Here is a 22514-nt window from a genome sequence, read left to right on the forward strand (position 1 = left end):
CGAGATTTCAACCAATTCCCAATACTAATGCACATACACACACATGCACACACAATCACACACTTGCACACACACCTGCAAGCATGCAACCATAACAACTCCCTCACTCACTGCACCTTGAACCTGCAGGAACATCATATGTCTCTGCCACTGTGTTTAACATGTTCTGTCCTGCAGCAGCACTAACACCATCATCCATCACCATCACTACCCTGTCTAATTCAGAATAAAACTGGAATGTTCACATCCACACATTTCTGTCCTTCAGCCTCTATAGACCCCCTCACATCATGGCATATCTTACAACATACCATGGCTGACATATCTATACAGACACACAGACATGCATAGACTAACAACTAGTCTCTAAAATGGACATATTTTACTGAAAAAAAAAATTGATAGTAAAAAAAATATAATCTAAAGAAATGGAAACCAAAGACTTTCTTCATTTTCAGAAGCTAAGGAAATCTAGACTTGCCACATTTTCTAGACTTGCATGGTCTTTCTTGGATATGTTTGCTTCAGGGTCTGTACGACAGACTAAGACCTGCATACACAAGGTTCTTGATATCTCCTTTAACTAAGTGCAAAAAGCAGTATGTCACACACTTTGTTATTCAAAAAACACAATCATAAAGTGTATTACCACATCTTAAATATTTAACACTTTACTAACCAAACATAAAGGTTGTACCAAAAGATGTAACTTGTAAAACTTCAGCTACACCATGGAACAAACCGACCTCAAATTTCATTGAGTGAAAATGATTTTGTGTGGCTCTTATCAATATTTGTATATATTTGTATGCATAAATACTACCATAGAAGACTCAGCTTCACATACCCTATGGATGCAGGGAATCAAACCTAGGAATTTATTAAGATGAGCTAAAGCTTTAATGAACAAGGCTATCCCACTACATTACCAAGTTGGATATGGCAACTGCATTGCTGTCAATTCTAAACAAATGGCAATGATATGAAAATTTAACAAAAAAATGTGAGGAATTCTTACCTTGATGATCACATCGAATGTTTCTTCTTAATCCTCAACACCTCCCATGAAATTGTCTACAAAATATGCCTCTGTAACAAGCCCATCTAATTAACCATCTGTTAATCTGTTTGAATTCTAACATGCAAGATGTCTGTGACCGCCAAGATGTCACGTGCTTCCCTATATATCCTGTGTCAGATTCCCAACACCAGAAGGAAAGGAAACAGCACATTTCCTCCCACAAAAAAATACTCCAGGTGTGTTAAGTCGTTGCAGATTTTCAGAAGTCTGTTCGGTATTGGTAAGGCTGTATAATAAAAATTAAACGTTTCTCGGGCACATATTTTTTAAAACTGACGTGGACGGTAGGACAATTTCTTAAATTTTTTATATAGAAAAATGTGACAGGAAAGGAACACATTTTTATTTTTATTCTCTCAGAAATCAGCTTGGCAAGTTTAGCACATGTTCAGCAATGAGTTGTAGATTCGGTCACACGCGTTCTTACAGACATTCATTCTCATAGTGCACAAATGGATGATCGGGACAAGGCAAAGTCAAAATGATTTTTTCTAAATGGAAATAAAATACAAGTGACCCACTGATGCCCGGCAAACATTTCACTTTTTTTATTAAGGCTAACTGCATTTTTACAGTCTAAATGTCAAGTACCTGTACAGGTAGGTTTATCTGTGTTGCATATCGGTAGTTTACACCAGTGTTTAGCCACCCTAGCTATCACAGCCTTTCTACTCTCTACACGTCGAGTACCTGTACAGGCAGGTCTTGAAGTGATGTTCTATCAGTGTTGCATATTGGCAGTTTACACCCATGTTTAGCCTCCCTAGTTATGACAGCCAATCACTATTCATCATCATGTGTGTGAGTGTCAGTTTTCAGACTTGCCGTTAATGCACTTGTGCTAGTAGATTATCAGATACATTCCACAATGGAGGAATTCTTGCCGGCCATAAAACACCATGACAGCAATTAGAAAAAGGTATGGAAAAGAGAGACAATGAGCTGTTAGTATTCCTGACTCAGCAAAACTCTATCTACATGACAACAGTCAGTAACTAATCAAGTCTAGGCCTGACAATCAAGTGACTGACATCATGATCATTGATCCTTGCAAAAGGGAAATGACCTGCAACCAAGACAAACCACCCAATCTACCAACACATCAAGACCACCCAATCATCTCACCAAGCTAGACCACCTAATCATGTCACCAAGCTAGCCCACCCAATGAACCACCTCACTCAGACAGACCACCCAATCATGTCAACAAGCTAGACCACCCAATGAACCACCTCACTCAGACAGACCACCCAATCATGTCAACAAGCTAGACCACCTAATCAAACACCTCACCAAGCTAGACCACCCAATCATGTCACCAAGCTAGACCACCCAATCAACCATCTCCCTCAGACAGACCACCCAATCATGTCAACAAGCTAGACAACATAATCAACCACCTCACCAAGCCAGAACACCCAATGAATCATCTCACCAAGCTGGACCACACAATCAAATCACTAAGTCAGACCACTCATTCATCTCACAAAGCCAGACCACCCAATAAACCACCTCACCAAGCCAATCCAATCTACCAACTCACCAAGCCTGACCACCCACATGAATACGTTCATGTACCCCAAACAAGAATATGAAAGTTCATATACCCAAAACATGAATAAGTTCATTTACCCAAAACATGAATAAGTTCATATACTCAAAACACGAATAAGTTCATATACTCAAAACACGAATAAGTTCAAGTGACCAAAAGATGAATAAGTTCATATACCCAAACCATAAGAGCCACAACATGTTGAGCCACCGTATAGCTGGAATATTGTTGAGTGTGGGGTAAATCCAACTTCACTCACTCAGCTACAACATGCAGAGCCACTTACTTCAAACATATAGCTGATCACACAGCGGTGAAGTGCTGGCCACATGTAAGAAGGATGTATGAGCAGCCTGGGTCGCATGATTCCCAGGAAGTTGAGAATGAACAGAAATGAATATGGATTGTCTATGAAGTCTAGCAACAAGAACATCATGCAGCACACATCCAGTTCTTTTAAGAACTAATAGAGTAAAATAACACAGTCAACGGAAAAAATACTAAGAGAAACAAACAATGTAGCAGATAAAATGAAAGTGTTCCTTTTCATTGCTAGGTTTCTTAGCAAGCTTTGTATTGCACTCTAGATAAAATCTGGAAAAAAATACAAAGGACTATCGTAATGAAGTGGTGTTCCCTTATTTGTTTCCCTAAGTATAACTGCAGCATATACATGGGTTATCTTCCCATTAGTCATAACTCCCATCTGTCAAATACTGAGGTAGATTCATCGCCTTCCTATCTGCACTAGGAGAGTACCTGTACTGTGGACAGTTGACATAGAAGTAAGAAATGAACAGTCATTTGGTAGATTATTTAAGAAATTGTTTAAGGCTTGACAGTGTAACCAAACCTCAGTCCTTACAGGACAATGGTGCTCTGTGTCTGACAAAGACTTTGGACACCATACACTTGGAATTTATCATGAATAATAATAGCTACAATATTCGCCATATGTTTAAACAGAGTATATGAGCAGTTACTAAAATAGAACGAGGTAAACAGGATGTGCTGCTGAGGTACTACCATCAGTAAGATTGGCTCATCTGAAAATAAAAAACTGAAATGTAGTTCCGGTAATAATTTACCATATTTTCAAAACAAATCCCAAGTCTAAAACAATCCTAACTTCTCTAGCTGAGGCAATCTAGACTTGCCAAATAATTCTGGACATGAGCAGGACGCCTATTTGATGTATATTCTAGGGCTTAAAAACACACTACTGTGCTAGTATCTGTATAATTGCACAAACACAATATGGTGGACCTACACTGGAGAAAGAAAGCAGCACGACATCCATGTCGTCGTCGTCTTCTGTTTTCTTCAGTTCATCAGAAAATGTGTGAGACAACAGCAACAATTTCACATGTGTCAAGCTGTACACATGTGTCAACAAAAACAGTCACACCAGACCATAAAACATTTGTAAAGAAAGTAGATGGAAGTAATTGGACAACTTTCTTATAGCTTGTGGACAGTCTCACTCCATTCACGTCCCGTTTGTCATGAGTTGAGCAGGAACAGGCATGATGCAATATTACTATAATCTACACCAGTCTATGGGCTTTGTGTAATATTCAGTCAGCCTAAGACGAAGGTAAGTCATTCCCCTCTCATTGCCTGGGGCAGGTCAAATGTACCAACATTAGAGGTACACAAGGACTGTCTACAGCTCAGCAAGAAGAATACATACACTTCTCTGGCACAAGGTAACTTACACAGCATCGAAACTTCAGTACAATTTGTCATCAGAGGACTATTTCAAAAATGTCAAATTATAGTCCTGTTAAAATATTCAGCTTGGATTTAGTGGGTTGAATCAATATCAAACATCACTGAAGGCTGTACTCTTTGGAAGATGGCCATAAATTCTAGTGTTTTCACCCTGAATCACAGACACAGCTGTTGAACACCTGACTGAGGTCAATCTATCAAAGAATTATTATAGAAGAAATATATCATCCTCCTGGATATCTTGCTGGATATCTACTACAGACATCATGCATATCAATGGCAGGTCAGCTGATATCTTCAATAACACATACATCTGTGAGATAAATAATATTGAACTTATCACCAGTTATATGTTATACCACTGACATGTCTATCTGAGTTTGAATCCATGTTCATCAACAGCTGGTCAGCTGGTACCACCACATCAAGTAACACACATACATCAGTACAGCAACTCTTCAGCTCATCATCTGGCAAACTCTAGCAGGTGGTATGTGACATATATTTATATCCCTTTCTGTCTGTATTTCCATGTAATAGGCACGAGGTTTCACTTCTTCAACAATTCAGCATCAAATGAACAAAAATCACAGTCCTTTGTCTCCATTTCATGACTTCCACAGATCAAACATTCCTGTCAAAATATATCCTTGATCTACACACTAAAACAGCCACTTGTTGGTCAGCAACTCCTCACACCGCTGACCAGTGGTGTTGTCCACAGGTCACACCCAGGCTAACAGATACAACTTCCTTCTTGTGCTTGAATCACTGATCCTCCGTACACACATCCACACACATATGATGGTCAACTCTGGTCCCTGTACTTTTGTGACCTGTACACACACTTGGTGATCACACGAGGACTGCGATCTGCAGATAAGTAACTCACACATCAACACACATGTGATGGTCAGCTCTGGTCCCTGTACTTCTGTGACCTGTACACACACTATGTGATCACAAAGACCGTTATCGACAGACAACTGAGAGTAATAGGTCAGCAATGCAACTGATCAGTTCCCTGCATGTTCTGAGAGCCACTTCTTGCCAAGAATGTGAGAATACATACCTCTGCATCAACCAGTGGTAGAAATAATACCCCTGCACCTCCTATGTCTGTCTAGATAAAGCTGAGTTCCACATAATTGGCACATACCTGTCATACAGGCATCTTGGTAAGGTAATGATGAAAATAATGAATTCAGACAAATCCCTGGATATAACCTGATATAATCATGTAGTGTCTCATCGTAATTGTCGGTAATACCGTTTGCATCTCTACCTAAGTATATAACAGAATCAAGAACTGGGGAGATACTGCCTGATATTAATAACAGTAGGAGAGAAGTGACCGTTGGAGGATACTACTTGTCACACAAAGATATCACAGATCCACTACACCACTGTCTGTATACACTACCTGTCACACAAGTATATCACAGATCCACTGTCTGAGTACACTACCTGTCAAACAAAGGCATCACAATTCCACTACACCACTGTCTGAGTACACTACCTGTCACACAAGTATAGCACGGATCCACTACACCACTGTCTGAATACACTATCTGTCACATAAAAGTATCACAGATCCACTACACCACTGAGTATCCTACCTGTTACACAAAGCTACCACAGATGCATTCTCTGAGTACACTACCTGTCAAACAAGTATATCACAGATCCACTGTCTGAGTACAGTACCTGTAACATAAATGTATCACAGATCCTGTTCACCACTGAGTAGACTGTCATAAAAATGTACCACAGATCCACTATTTGCTACCATTATAACAAAAATCTCAGGCTTATACATGCTTGCTGCTAAAAATGGTTTGGCGTGTCCTCTATCTAAACATTAATCTTGGCAACCTGTCGGCCTTGCACTAAAAAATCAGCTTGTTATACGCCTGACCATATAATTGTTTAAGTATACTACCTGTCAAACAACTATATCATAGATGCATAGGTAGATCCACAACACACACTTCATGTGTTTAAGTTCAAAAGCAAGGGCACTTACACCGACCAATAACAACAACATATGGTCAGTCCAAGAATACCTGTCAAGCATAAAAAGAGTACAACAGAAATTCACAAAACAGAAAAGAGTCTGTCTGTCATCTACTAAACACAACTATGGCACAAGGAAAGTTGTCCATCAGTCAGAGACCACTATCCAAGATTACCTGTTCACATATTCTAAAAACAGAAAATATATATAATATTCTCATAACTGACAAAAATTTCTGACTGTCCAAAAGACACAGCAAGTGTAACTATGCAGACATGATAGCAACAGAAAGTTATTGTATATGACAGTACTCAGATAATCAACATTAACTATCCAAGTATTACCTGTCCAAATGGCAAGTGTACACCTCCATTCCATGACACTGATGGAGACCTTGTGTACTACTCCACAGAACACAGCACTGGCACTTAGATCCACAACAATAACAGAGGGTTGGTCAATTAACCCTATGGTCAGGTTGACCGAGAGTGGACTCTACCTGTCTACCTGACCTGCACACAGTTTCCCACCCCAGCTGGGCTGATCCCAATCTTTATGACCTGTTATGGCAGCAACAAAGATGCTATCAGAGTGAGAGAGGTGTAATGAGAGGGAGGAGATCCATAGAGAGGGCGACATGGACACATTAGCACCTGGACCAGTCCCCAACACCCCCATGTCACAAGCCTGTCTCCATAATGAGCACTTTGTGAACTTTATCACATCAGCAGATAATTCAGCATTGGATCAGATCAGTATCCAGTCATAACGTACTTACAAATCAAGACCGACATGGTGAGTATAGGAAGATGCTGACCAGCATCTACCTGGCCTGAACACCTTCACTTCCTCCAACATAATGAGCTGGAGCAGGTAGATGAATGCTGCCTGGTCAGCCTGTCACCCCTGGTCCAGCAGTCAGCCACAATACCCGCCCCGAGGACACCCTCCAGGTACAGCAACAGCTCAACTATGGGATAATTGTAAGCAGTTAATACCTCGTTAAGCATCCCTCCATCTACCAGCCAGATTTGGTCGTGCTCGTCTTGCCAGCCCCAGAATGCGTTGGTCACAGCCGATTGATCAATCAACCTACTGCACATGCCTGCAACACTGATTGAGTGATTGGCTGGCCAGAGTTGTCTGCCCCTACTGCCTCAGGAACAAACCTCACCTGTGATCAATCTTCTGAAACTAGGTCACTCACTGATAATCCTGGTCATTGATTTTGTCTTATTTTGGTTTCGTTTGATTTTCTCCTGAAATGTCTTTTGCTGGTGTTTCTGTGATGCATATGCTTGCCAAATGGCTAGAAGAACAGATAGGTCAGTAGTCTTCTTATGCTAATGGTGCTGTTTTCCAATGTGCACATTTAGCATGCATTAATTATGTCACTGCTGACATTTTCTAACAAATATGAATTAAATGTCTTATAAATCATATCTTAAAATGATATTTTGATAATAATAAAATATCACAGGAAAAAATATTTATAAGTTATCACCATCAAGCTTCATGACATCTGATCAGAAAACAGAATAAACACCCCAAAATACCCCTCAACATCTGATTAATGCACAATGTTCATGACTGACAATAACAACCAACTACTCTTTACCAAATAATGATAGACATTGCCTTTAAGGAGATTCAAGAGATGAAAAGGTCCCCAGTATCTCATACTTTGCTAGCCTTAAAAATTCAAGTTTTATCAACACCAGTACATTGGTGTCTTTGGCCCTCAAACATTCAACCATGCATTCATGATATCTTTCATTCTCTCACACACTTTCTCACTTATTCAGCCCACCACTCCATGCATGTCTCTAGATCTATCCTTTACACCGAATCTTGCATTTTCCCCCCATCTCCATCTCTCAGTTCAATTTGCCATCTCTAATGCAAGTTATCCATCACTCCCTTCTATTCTTCCATGCCTCACTCCACCCATCACCTCCAAAATAAGCTATCATCAATCCATCCATCCAATTATTCTATTCTTCCATGTTTCCATGTCTCCCTCCACCCATCATATCTCATGCAAGTTATCCAGCCATCCCTTTTATTCTTCCATCTCCATCTCTCACTCCAGCTCACACAACCCCATCATGTCTTTCACTCAATCCATCATCCATCTTATGCCTCCATCTCTCACTCCAGCTCACACAACCCCAACATGTCTTTCACTCAATCCATTATCCATCTTATGCCTCCATCTCTCACTCCAGCTCACACAACCCCATCACGTCTTTCACTCAATCCATCATCCATCTTATGCCTCCATCTCTCACTCCAGTTCACACAACCCCATCACGTCTTTCACTCAATCCATCATCCATCTTATGCCTCCACCTCTCACTCCAGCTCACACAACCCCATCATGTCATTCACTCAATCCATCATCCATCTTATGCCTCCACCTCTCATTCCAGCTCACACAACCCCATCACGTCTTTCACTCAATCCATCATCCATCTTATGCCTCCACCTCTCACTCCAGCTCACACAACCCCATCATGTCATTCACTCAATCCATCATCCATCTTATGCCTCCACCTCTCACTCCAGCTCACACAACCCCATCATGTCTTTCACTCAATCCATCATCCATCTTATGCCTCCACCTCTCACTCCAGCTCACACAACCCCATCACGTCTTTCACTCAATCCATCATCCATCTTATGCCTCCACCTCTCACTCACCACAGCCCTCCTTCAATTATTCTCACTTAACCCATCCTCCATTCCTTCCACCCTTCTCTCATTCCATCCCCTTCTTCCATCATCCATCTTACCCATTCATTCCCTGAAATTGCTTCAGTGTTAGGCCTGAACAGGGAAAAAACATTTTCTGGACCCAATGAAATGTCTGAAGGAACACATGTTGAAATGAAGTTATTCTCCTCAGCAAGTGTAAACCTCATTACCATGGAAACATACCTCCATCAAACATCTCATTATGATGTAAACTGCTCGGAAAATGATCAAATATATATGTTTGTAACATTTGTTTGTAAGAAACTCCCACGTCAAATTGCCCAAAGGTAGAAAAAAAAACTAATTAGTAAGTAAATGCAAATGTTAAAATTGAAAACATGAATATCTTGTATCCGTACACGTGACACATTTTCATAATCTCTTGTTTATGTCTGACAATAAAAAATGGCCAGATTCTATTGATCATTGATACTTATGTTACCAACTGCTTTTCCGATGAACATAGATTTCATTGGCCATCTGTCATTTAATGTATGCGTCATCACGTCCACTGTCACTGACCCTGTCTTGTTGTTTGCACACCGCCTGTTCTGTCTACAAATCAATATACATTGAGGAATTATAATTTGTCTAGGTGTTAGCAGAAGTGTACACGCTATTAAACACAAGGCCACATGTTCCCTGCATGATTATGGTATGCCTGGACTGACAACACCCACTTATACTTATCAAGGTCTGAATTACTTAGCGCTACAGTAATCGTAACTCTCACACTTCAACACAGGCTTAAGATATTCTTAGCACTTTAGTGATCGTTGCTCCCATACTTCAGTACAGACTTACACCAGTCTCAGTGCTAAGGTGATCCTAACTCTCTCACTACAACACACAGTTATGACAGTCTCACTGCTAAGATATGTAACTCTCATACTTCAACACAGACTTACAAACAGTAAGTTAGAGAATTCGTTTTTCACAATAGATTTTTGGTACATCAGTGTGCTCCAGGTTCCAGAATTTCAATTTATCCAAGACTAAGATTTCAGTTATTTTGATGAAGAAGATGAAGACTTTTATGGATTGCAAACTTCTTTCCTACAATGGATGCGATGTTTTGGTGTAGATTCTGACAACATTCTCAAGCAAAAGATGCAAATCATTTACACAAGGAGAAATACATACATGGCAGGGATGTGAGTTTATACAATAGATGGGGTTGATGAAATCTTCCAGCAGACTTAGGAATCCCCAAGTAATGCGGGTCTTAGACCTTTGCCATATTTACGACAAACACGGAAAGACTTTTAAACAAGGTAAGTGTGGGCTTCAAACGAACAATCCTGGGACTTTACAAATGATTATACACACACAAATAAGGGACATGACAATCTTAGCGCTGACATCAGTTTGTGTAGGACGATGTAGAGCCATGTTCACTGGGTACATGGCATACCAAGAACATCCAGACTATGTACAGAAGCAGCAATGATGCAGTGACTCACTCTCATCCAGCATCCTGTAGTCTTGTACAACCATGTAACCAAGATCAACACTAATTACTTATTAAAACCTGCAGCACGTGAGACTGATTACCACATAAGATGAGAGTGAATCATAAAACCAGGATATAAATGTGTTACATCACACTGACAACTGCGTAGCAGCTGCTAGCTTTAATTAAAACTACCATCGACAAAAACCTTGCAAAAAATTAACAAATGATAAAATATGGTTATTTCAAGACCATCTGATATCCAATTTTGTTGCTGTCCCTAACTGTAGTTTGAACTGTCCCAGTCTTCAGAAGCTCAATGATTCCTAGTGAGTTATGTCCCTTATTCGAACAGGAACCTGTGACAGTGAGTTCAAATCACATTTCTTGGTTTATTATTGTACTGTAATTGTTGAATATCTGAGATCACCATTACTGTTAGATTTCCTCCTGCATAAATTGGACAAGCAGTGATAACTGATAACCCGTGAAGATCTGGATTAGAACTGTCTTCAGCAAAAGGCCGCTAGTGGTACAGAATGGTCAGACTCGCTCACTTGGTTGATACAAGTCATTCTAAAATGCGTAGATCGATGCTCAAGATATTAATCACAGGATTGTCTGGTTCAGAAGCAACAATGTACAGACCGCTGTGATACAACTGGAGTACTGATGAGTGCAGCGCTAGACAGTAAACAAACAAACAAATGATAACTCTCACACTTTCCAAAGTGGTGTTCAACCCAAATTATTCACTAAAATTTTGAAAAAAAAAAGAAGAAAACATGAATGTTACATTTAATTATTGAAGCAACTGGTGCAAAATAAAAATTCTAAACTTAATAAGGTCTAATCTCCAATATACACGTATATGGTCAGAAACATGAAAGAAGCATGTGCTGTTGGGAGTTTCTGGGAACAAGAAAAAGAGTTACCTCCCCTTCCATAGTCATCTCCTTTAGACATTTTACTGCAAATAATAAATCATAAACAGCAAAATCAGGATGATGAATCAAACCCAGAGCTTTGGTGTGACATGCAAACATTATTAAAACAAGGTACTTTTCACTCCTATTTTCCTAGAAGTTGCAGGTATGTGAAACCTTGTGACAGCCATTTCCTTAGTTCCTGTTGGGATTCATAAACAAACCATTTTCAGTCAGGAAAAATGCCAAATTTCCAGACACACAGAAAAAAAAAAGAAGTAGTAAACAAGTTATTGTTTCCGCCCACACAAACAACTTTTTATCCTTTTAACTATTTGTAGTGAAAGGGTATACATTTCACTGTATGTCATAATACAAAAACTCCACTCTGCTAATACAGTATGCTCTTCATATACCACAACTGTCCCGACCAAAGATCCAAACATAGCACTCTGTGAAAGCTGGCAACAGACACATTCACGACTGATCATCCTGTCCCCATTCCTATTCCCATTTAAGCAAAGAAAATACAATCGTTAATCAGAAAAAATGTATAATATTATGCTAAGTACTAGTAGAATACCGATATCCATTTCTGCAGGTCAAAGGTGCCTTATTTTTCCCTTGATGATTTTTCCCTGGATATTCATCTTAAAGGTACACTGTATTTTCAATTTCAACTCCCTGGGGAACATACAACTCTTGCAACCTACTAGCCGCAGCTAGTTAATGTGGCTTTACCCTGAGATATTGCTATTTTAGAGTGTATGAAATGATTGTTACTCAAAGTGGAAACATACATTAACCACAGTACTTTCAGACAGCACCCATGTAACACCTGGTACATACATGTACAATCTGACATCAACCATGCAGTAATTCAACAACTAAAAGCCACAAACACAAACACAGATTCAAGTGGAATTTGCAAGACTGGCTTAACACCTCTCTGACCAATATTCATGGTGTGGCATGAGACTCACCCATGATGAAAATAGCAATAAATCTGTCACAGTTATATCATGATTCCAGACATCCTGACTCCGCAGCCCTGGTCACTGTAGTTGTTATTGAATTAACATTTCATAACAATTTTATTCACATCAATCACATGAAAGCGTTTGACTCTTTCAGAGTTACCTCCATACCACTTGTACATGATGTTCAAAAGTAAGTCAGCATCAGCTTTGGGTACAACATATTGACTCTTTCAGAGTTACCTCCATACCACTTGTACATGATGTTCAAAAGTAAGTCAGGATCAGCCTTGGGTACAACATATTGACTCTTTCAGAGTTACCTCCATACCACTTGTACATGATGTTCAAAAGTAAGTCAGCATCAGCTTTGGGTACAACATATTGACTCTTTCAGAGTTACCTCCATACCACTTGTACATGATGTTCAAAAGTAAGTCAGCATCAGCTTTGGGTACAACATATTGACTCTTTCAGAGTTACCTCCATACCACTTGTACATGATGTTCAAAAGTAAGTCAGCATCAGCTTTGGGTACAACATTTTGACTTAAATATTTTACCCTTTTTTGACTTAAGCTGTTGAAATGAGAAAAATTACTTACAATTCTTACAATTCATCCAGAAACATCACAAAGCAGAAGAGACTCACTGGCCAGTACAGCCCAAGGATGTGATGGCTGATGAAGGTTGACTGACTGGACATATAGTCTCAGTGTGAAACAACATAACAGTCTGCAGTTATGGATTTATAGGAAAATTGCTAGAAGAGCTGAGTGTACAAGGCAAGGTCACAAGGCAAGGTCACAACACATAGATGCAGTTCCCATGAACTATTAATTGAAGAAGCACAACAAGAAGGAATGGATAATGACAGACATCTGACACAATAATCCCCTTGAAAAACATACCTAAGGACATGCATTTCTTTCTCTCTGTTCCAGATACCCTTGTATTAATTGTACCGCATTCATCATTTTAAATGCCAAGCTCCAAGTAAACACCATCTGACCACTTTCCAGAGGAATCTCCATGCACTTTGTACTTACAACAAAATCAAAAATAATCAATGCCTTTTTTGTGTTACAGATTTGGTTAAAGAACAAACTAGTTTTGATGGATAATAATAACATAAAACTGTTAACAGTATTTTTTACTAAGAATAGTTTTTTGACAACTTTAACTCACGTATAATTTTGATAATAATTTCATATCAGTTTCGTAAGTCCTGTGCATTTATTATAGAAAATACAGTTTATGTTGTTGACAATATTGTTCCCAAACAGGATCTGTATACAACATATGATCGATGGAAGTTCACTATACATTGTCAAGTATAATATATATTCATGTAGAAGATCCGTCACAACTGAAATAAATCTCATATCATGGGCCTGTGCCATCAACATGATGCAGAAATGGATCACAATGATATTTTCATTCTCATGTAATCTGTATATGAAGAATAAGGTAGAGTGAGTGAGTGAGTGAGTGAGTGAGTGAGTGAGTGAGCGAGTGAGCGAGCAAGCGAGTGTTAGGTTTTAGGCTGCTGTTTACATTACAGCAGGCATATCCACCAGGGACCTGATGGTCCGGCTTGGTTGACACATGTCGTTGGTTCCCACTTATGCAGATCGTTGCTCATGCTGTTGATCACTAGATTGTCTGGTACAGACTCAATTATTTACAGATTGCCACCATATAGCTGGAATATTGCCATGTGCAGTGTAAACCTAAACTCACTCACTTACTCACTTCCAAGTACAGGTTCAACACATCACTAGCAGGTAAAAGAACCCAGACATTCACAACCCGTCCATGCCTAACTTTGTTAGGACACTCCAAAAGAGAAGAAAGTATTCCTTGATGACTGGACTGCAGGTTCTGCTCCACAATACAATCTGATGAGACAGCACAGTTGAATGATTCAGATCTGACAAATTGCCAATAACTAGAGACACAGATGTGACTAAGCACCTTTATACAATATACACACCAACTATAACACTCTGCTGCATGTTGCAAGGAGTGACTATCATGTGCACTTACAGACATCTGACACAATAATCCCCTTGAAAAACATACCTAAAACAAAACAAAGGCACATGATAGATGATTCATACGTTGCTGATGTTATAGCTGACATGTACGGTCAGTGTGATTTTATGGGTGCTTCATTTGATTTCAACACTGAACAAGACAGTGTGTCAGTATTGATGAACATTTATCTTGAAGCAAGTATAAATGGTATTGCATACCTTTCCATAATATAAATGCCATTTTGATAAACATACCAACAATCTGACAATTTTATCAGAAACAATGCAAATTAATACTGATGGTGCATATACTTTGAATTATGGCCAGGCCCAAGACAAGAACACTTCAGTGCCAAGGCATAAAGTTTCATGTGTCCACTTTCAGAAGGATAGGTGTGACACTCTGGGACAGTAAAATACAGTGAAACATGCATAAGATATTTCAACTTTCAAAATTAAAATGCTCAAAATGGATACTAGTACATCCGGCTCCGATTTCACTCAAATCTCAAACTGAGTTTCACAATTTGAAACAGCTGAATCTTTAACTCACCTGCATTTTTGTCATATAAAACCCAAACTAATTAAGTAATCTATTCATGAAACTCAAATTGTTTCCTATAGTTTGAGTTTTGTGCCGATTTCAGTTCATTCTGAGAAATGCTTTTTCTCAAATTTGAGTAAAATGTCAACTTAAGTCAAAGCTCAGAGTTTGCTTTGAGAAATCAGGGCAGGAAAAGCCTTCACGGCTGGATACAGCTCTTAACAAGTGTGAGTATGTGACAGCAAGATAATAGACTTGTGACACACTCAGTCCCATACACTCACAGGAGTCAATCATGGTAACCCATCCAAATACTCTATGAACAACGTAGCACAACTTCCACTGATTTGTGATCTCTGCTCTTAGGACCATACAGATTACTACAATCAGATAGGAAGATGTATGTACATGTTAGTGTGCCTCCTTGCTCTAGTAATGACTTGTGACAGTTTAACTATGACACAATACTCAAACACAGCATATGTAGCCTAACGACCTCGTCCACTTGTGACAGTTTAACTATGACACAATACTCAAACACAGCATATGCAGCCTATGAACCTCGTCCACTTGTGACAGTTTAACTATGACACAATACTCAAACACAGCATATGTAGCCTAACGACCTCGTCCACTTGTGACAGTTTAACTATGACACAATACTCAAACACAGCATATGCAGCCTATGAACCTCGTCCACTTGTGACAGTTTAACTATGACACAATACTCAAACACAGCATATGCAGCCTATGAACCTCGTCCACTTGTGACAGTTTAACTATGACACAATACTCAAACACAGCATATGTAGCCTAACGACCTCGTCCACTTGTGACAGTTTAACTATGACACAATACTCAAACACAGCATATGCAGCCTATGAACCTCATCCACTTGTGACAGTTTAACTATGACACAATACTCAAACATAGCATATGTAGCCTAACGACCTCGTCCACTTGTGACAGTTTAACTATGACACAATACTCAAACACAGCATATGCAGCCTATGAACCTCATCCACTTGTGACAGTTTAACTATGACACAATACTCAAACATAGCATATGTAGCCTAACGACCTCGTCCACTTGTGACAGTTTAACTATGACACAATACTCAAACATAGCATATGCAGCCTATGAACCTCGTCCACTTGTGACAGTTTAACTATGACACAATACTCAAACATAGCATATGTAGCCTAACGACCTCGTCCACTTGTGACAGTTTAACTATGACACAATACTCAAACACAGCATATGTAGCCTAACGACCCCATCCACTTGTGACAGTTTAACTATGACACAATACTCAAACATAGCATATGCAGCCTATGAACCTCGTCCACTTGTGACAGTTTAACTATGACACAATACTCAAACACAGCATATGTAGCCTAACGACCTCGTCCACTTGTGACAGTTTAACTATGACACAATACTCAAACATAGCATATGCAGCCTATGAACCTCGTCCACTTGTGACAGTTTAACTATGACACAATACTCAAACATAGCATATGTAGCCTAACGACCTCGTCCACTTGTGACAGTTTAACTATGACACAATACTCAAACACAGCATATGTAGCCTAACGACCTCGTCCACTTGTGACAGTTTAACTATGACACAATACTCAAACACAGCATATGCAGCCTAACGACCTCGTCCACTTGTGACAGTTTAACTATGACACAATACTCAAACACAGCATATGCAGCCTATGAACCTCATCCACTTGTGACAGTTTAACTATGACACAATACTCAAACATAGCATATGCAGCCTATGAACCTCGTCCACTTGTGACAGTTTAACTATGACACAATACTCAAACACAGCATATGCAGCCTAACGACCTCGTCCACTTGTGACAGTTTAACTATGACACAATACTCAAACACAGCATATGTAGCCTAAGGACCTCGTCCACTTGTGACAGTTTAACTATGACACAATACTCAAACACACCATATGCAGCCTAACGACCTCGTCCACTTGTGACAGTTTAACTATGACACAATACTCAAACACAGCATATGTAGCCTAAGGACCTCGTCCACTTGTGACAGTTTAACTATGACACAATACTCAAACATAGCATATGCAGCCTATGAACCTCGTCCATGTTTCATGCCCTGAATACCAAGCGCCAAGCAAGGTTACATCAAGTACTATCCTTAAACAACATCTGTATGATGAGACCAAGGAACAGAACTCAAACCTACCTTTATTAGGGCAGACGCTGTATCTACTAGACCAGTAGGATGGACACTACATGAGGTCTCATTACATTATACGAAACAAGTGTCATTCCTGTGGTATTTGCCTGAGCAAAAGCAAGGTCAGATACCATGGGAAGGTCACAAGTTTCGTATGATTTGTAAATAATGAGAACGTGTGTGGTATTTTATTACCCATGTTTTACATGCACTAAATGACAAAATGGTATATTTTCGTTATATCTGCGGTTCAACTCACAATTAAACAGTGACACAGCAACATTCACAATATTTACATTTCCACAATACACATAAGCTGCAGAATGAATGAATTCACAAGTTCATTATGAATGGAAAGGTAGTTCTGTTACAACGTGACATAATTGAGAGGTCATCAGTTATCAAATCAAATTGTCAGGTTAAGTTGTGACAACACAGGTCAACACAATATGACACTTGTATGACAGAGAAGATTAGTATGCAAGTACCCATACCTTGACAGGTAATAATGATTATGAAGACATGCTAACTATTGCCACATACCTTCTTGGTCCGGTAGCTGCTCTGGAAACGAGAGAAGACACTGGGTTTCCGCTTCTTCCTCTCTTCTTCCTTCCGTTGCTTGGCTCTCTGGTCTTCAAGGTCGAAACTGGCAGATCTGAGAAGAGGCAAAACAGTATCAATATTCAGTTTCTAATTGATTTTAAAAATCTCTGAATTTTCCCTTACACTATCCTCTTTCTAGTTTTCGACTGCATGCTCTTTCAGCAATTAATTTGGGAAACTGTTGTCTTTCTGTTTAACAAATATCCTGATCATAAACAAGTAATTAATTTTCTATCAGACACTTTCTGAATCCTAACCATACTTAACCAATCCTAAATATACTCACAGAAAGAAATAAGGAAACACATGGAAGTAACAGTGTTTCTTTATTAATTTCCAGAATTTCACCCACAGTGTAACATATACCTCGTGAAGAAATCTATAAAAGAATAAAGGAACACTTGTACATTAAATTTCATGTGTTCCCTTATTTGTTTCTATGAGTATATTTGGTGTTCTTTGTACCACTGTTTGATTCTGTTTTCACCCCCAATGAAATGCTGAATGCTCTTCTTATCACAGATATAGTCTGTTTCTGTATATAGTGTACCATTTTTAAGATTTTATAGAGTAAGATTTTGGTCTGATAATATTTTTGGGATTAATTCCAAACAAACTTTGTACAAATATTGTAAACAAAACTAAAATTCACTGGCTCAGTTTAATATTTCGTTTCCTCTTGGTAACCCTTATCTGGACAGACCGTGATAACAAGTTACACACTGGAGCATGACACTATGAAAATGAAGTGTGTGCCAAACTACCGAAGTTACAGTGACCTGGAAAACAAATACCTCTGACTCAGCACTTACAGGTTTCTCAGAACCAAGGCTTTATATCCACAACAAGCGATATACAAAGCAGCATTGTTAAGCTTAGAAGAGTTAGGGCCTTGATAGGTGGTTAGGAAGCATGTTAACTATACACCATAAAACAATATTAGTTTCTGAAAATAAATAGTCATAGAAAAATAACCCACAAATGTTTGTCCTTCATGAAACCCAGGAGAAGATAAAAATACAAAATCTTGGCTTGTGCTCCACAGAATATTCATAAATTTCCACAAGTTACAAGAATATGCAGGTTGGACCTCTGAAACAAAATGGGGGTGGGGTTGCTGGAAGATATATTGCAGGGCGATAACAGTTGGGAATTTACAAATGAATTATATACAAGGGGTTGTGTAGGATTTGTGCAATGGATCGGTAGGAATGTGTGTATAATTAAAAAATAAGCTTGTCACTACACATATGAAACAAAACATTTTCGTTGGAGTATAACATATTTATCAAGCATAAAGGGGTGAGGTCAAATGCTGAAGGTGATTTGTCGTTTGTAGTGCAGTCAATTCATTCAGTGAAAAGATGGTCAACAATTGTGCTGCAGTTGGTGATGGTGGTGGTGGTGGTGGTGGAAAAAAAGTGCAAATGGTGGGGTGACAGAGAATTTTACCTTTCTTTTTCAGGAGTTCTGCAAGGAATTAATGGGAAATAATGTATCAGTAAACCGAACTTAGTCAGAGTGTGATAATTCTCTAATAACTTGTCATAGCAGATCTGTCTCATCAATTACACCCTGTATTTCCTATCGACTTCATACTATAAAACCTCAGGAGTCGGTGAGTTTAGTTTTGTGCTGGTTTTAGCAATATTTCAGCAGTATTACGGTGGGGGACACTAGAAATAAGCCTCACACCTTGTAACCAGCTGGGGAATCAAACCTGGGTCCTCTGCGTGATGACAGAACGCTTTAACCTCTAGGCCACCCCACCGACCCATAATACCTCGGGTACATATACATCATAAATAACTGATACATGTATAAAGAAACAAACATGATGATGATTTCATAGAATGGTAAATTGACGTCTTACAAAAATGGGAAGTATGCGACTGACCATGCTTTGAACTGAGTGATTGTTCTATGCTGTTTTTAGCAATATTCCAGCAAGAGATCAACAGCAATAGGCTTCACACCATAAACAGAATAGAATTAACCATTCGCCCAACCCCCACTCAAAATGTAATGAGAGCGGAACACCTAGGATCATACATGTCAACATGGACAACAGTGAGTCAGAGAGACAGATGAGTAGACAAACACTACCACATGTTCACTTACATGAGTCAAACTGATACAGTTTGTAATAAAACTTAATGAAAAGACTCTGATGGATGAAGTCCCTGTGCACGTAACTTAAACCTGTAATTCATAATGTGAGTCACCTCAGGTACGTTATGAGATACAGTTTGAAACAGACACCATGTGAGTCTAAAAGACACATGATCTTTGATGAGACTCTTCACTGTTGTCAGTCACAATGACACATGGTCATCGATATCAGCCACAAACACTAAATGTCATTAATGTGAGTCGCCATGACACACAATCACTTGTTTGCAAGTTGCCAGTTTGATGTGAGTCACCATGGCACATGATCATTGATGCGAGTCACCAATATACACAATCACTTGTTCACAAGGCACTAGTTCGATGTGAGTCACAATGACTCATTATCATTGATGTGAGTCACCATGACACGCAATCACTTATTCACAAGTTCCAGTTTGATGTGAGTCACAATGACTAAATATCATTGATGTGAGTCACCATGACATATTATCAATCGTTTGAGTCACCATGACTCACATTCACTTGTTTACAAGGCACCAGAGTTTGATGCGAGTCATAGTGACTTGTGATCATTAATGCGAGTCACAATAACCAAATTATGTGAGTCACCATGACAGAGAACTGGCTTGAAAACTCTCCTTATGCTAGATCCCTCTACATGATTCACTGTGACATGACTTAAGACTAGCTGAATGGTCTGAAGAATGATTCAGGAAGCTTCACAGGGAAATGTTTACTAAGGTGAACATCAACATTATAGGTAGTCCTAATTCCACTATCAATTCCTTATCTGGTAAAGGTGCCAACATTTTCTAGCTTAACCCTAGACTGAAGCTGGTAAAAAGACAACAGGTGGTGAAATTGCACCAACTGAAACAAGACTATACCTGAAATACTGAGTCAGAGTGTGAGTGTGGTTTTACGCCGCTTTCAGCAATATTATACCAAAATATCACAGCAGGGAAACCAGAAATGGGCTTCAGACATTGTGACCACATTGGGAATTGAACCCAGGCCTTCAGCATGACAAACAAACTCTTTAACCACTAGGCTATCCCACTATTAGTCAGAGTGAACGATGACGAAAAGAAGGATGAAGGACAAAATGATGTGAGCATGACTGCTACAAGAAGAAGAAAGAGTGATTTGAAAACAGTCAATGTCTTCAACTAAGAATCACAGGAACGTACAAGGAGATGAGATGAGATGAGCAAGATAAGGGGAACAGATCACATACAATGATGACACATGGGGCAGTGATAAAGTTTGGTAACCATGGGAACACAGTGTTTATCTCTCGATTTGAAAAAGGTAAGACTACACAACAGCAATGACAGGATCGAGGAAGGCTGGTCCACTCACTCGCTGAGAAAATCCTGAAGTGATATCTCCCCTCCGCGCCGACGAACAGGAGCAACATTTTCATCTTCTTCTTCAATTTCATCTTGGCGCCGAAACTGTGCACTGTTAATCAGATGAGTGGTATTAACTCTTAGATGTTGTATCATCACTTTAAGTCCGTTCTACAGAGCTTCTCACAGGTTCTTTATTTCATCTTCTATTCTTCTTTCCACTATGAACTGAGCACATTTATCTGCTTGAACTGGGAAACACATTACTAAATTAAAGGGCCCATCTTACAAAATGTTCACCTCTGCCATTGGTATTTACGGAACTCAACCATTGGTATATATCTAACAGGTTTCATATGAATTTACATAGAAATATGATCTTTTGAAAAAAATGATATGTTAAGCAGATAGGGAAAAATGAAATGATATACTTTCATACAATATCTTATTTTAAAGATTTGTTGATAAAATAGTATTGAGTCAGTGAGTCGGTTTCAATGCTGCTTCAACACTATTCCAGTTAAATCACAGCAGGTCAGCTTGGTCTGGGACAATAGTTGGAACAGATGGAGGTCTCACACCTTTCACCACTTGGTCAAATTCCTTTAGCAACTGTCTGGTGCTGACAAACCTCCATAAATCTTTAGGGCAAACCAGGAATCAAACTCACGATCCTAGGTTCTAGCATGTCCAAGGGGTGCAACTCCGTATAACAAATCGCAGCACTTTGGACTAATTGGCCAACCATTCCTCTTATCCAATACAATACCTTCTAAGCATAGAATATAGAATAGAATATAGGAATTTATCACTGTATATGACATGCCATATCAGCTTAGTCTACCTATGATCACTCCATGCAAATATCTGCAAGTGAACTATTATTGGAATCTTTGGGTTATACGTTTAGTTGAGGGTCATCCTAAGCTAATCCTTTCTATCTAGAGGCTACATCTATTTGGTGGGTAAAGCTTTTAGAGTGGGGCAAAACCTTACTGGGAGGACTATGTATAAAGATTTGACAAGCAGAGGGACAAGAAGACGATGAAAGGTCATTGAGGCTGAAAAACAAGATTCATGAGTCAATATTGTTAAGATAGTTAAGTAATGCCATGGT

General features: G+C 39.1%; 1 protein-coding gene across 8 annotated transcripts in view; it reads right to left on the bottom strand.

The window, feature by feature from the left end:
• Nucleotides 1-22514, bottom strand: part of LOC137278424 (rho guanine nucleotide exchange factor 28-like) — a 252564-nt gene that overhangs the window by 50500 nt on the left and 179550 nt on the right. For 4 of the 8 annotated variants that reach the window (XM_067810746.1, XM_067810742.1, XM_067810743.1 and 1 more), the window contains 3 exons: nucleotides 21408-21509; nucleotides 19365-19382; nucleotides 17850-17964 (listed from right to left, as the gene is read on the bottom strand). In XM_067810746.1, coding sequence (XP_067666847.1) covers nucleotides 17850-17964; nucleotides 19365-19382; nucleotides 21408-21509 — 235 coding nt within the window. The remainder of the gene's footprint in view (nucleotides 1-17849; nucleotides 17965-19364; nucleotides 19383-21407; nucleotides 21510-22514) is intronic. The other 4 variants (XM_067810744.1, XM_067810741.1, XM_067810747.1 and 1 more) reach the window with 2 other exon arrangements.

Source organism: Haliotis asinina, chromosome 3, assembly GCF_037392515.1.
Source record: "Haliotis asinina isolate JCU_RB_2024 chromosome 3, JCU_Hal_asi_v2, whole genome shotgun sequence".
Taxonomy (NCBI): Eukaryota; Metazoa; Mollusca; class Gastropoda; order Lepetellida; family Haliotidae; genus Haliotis; species Haliotis asinina.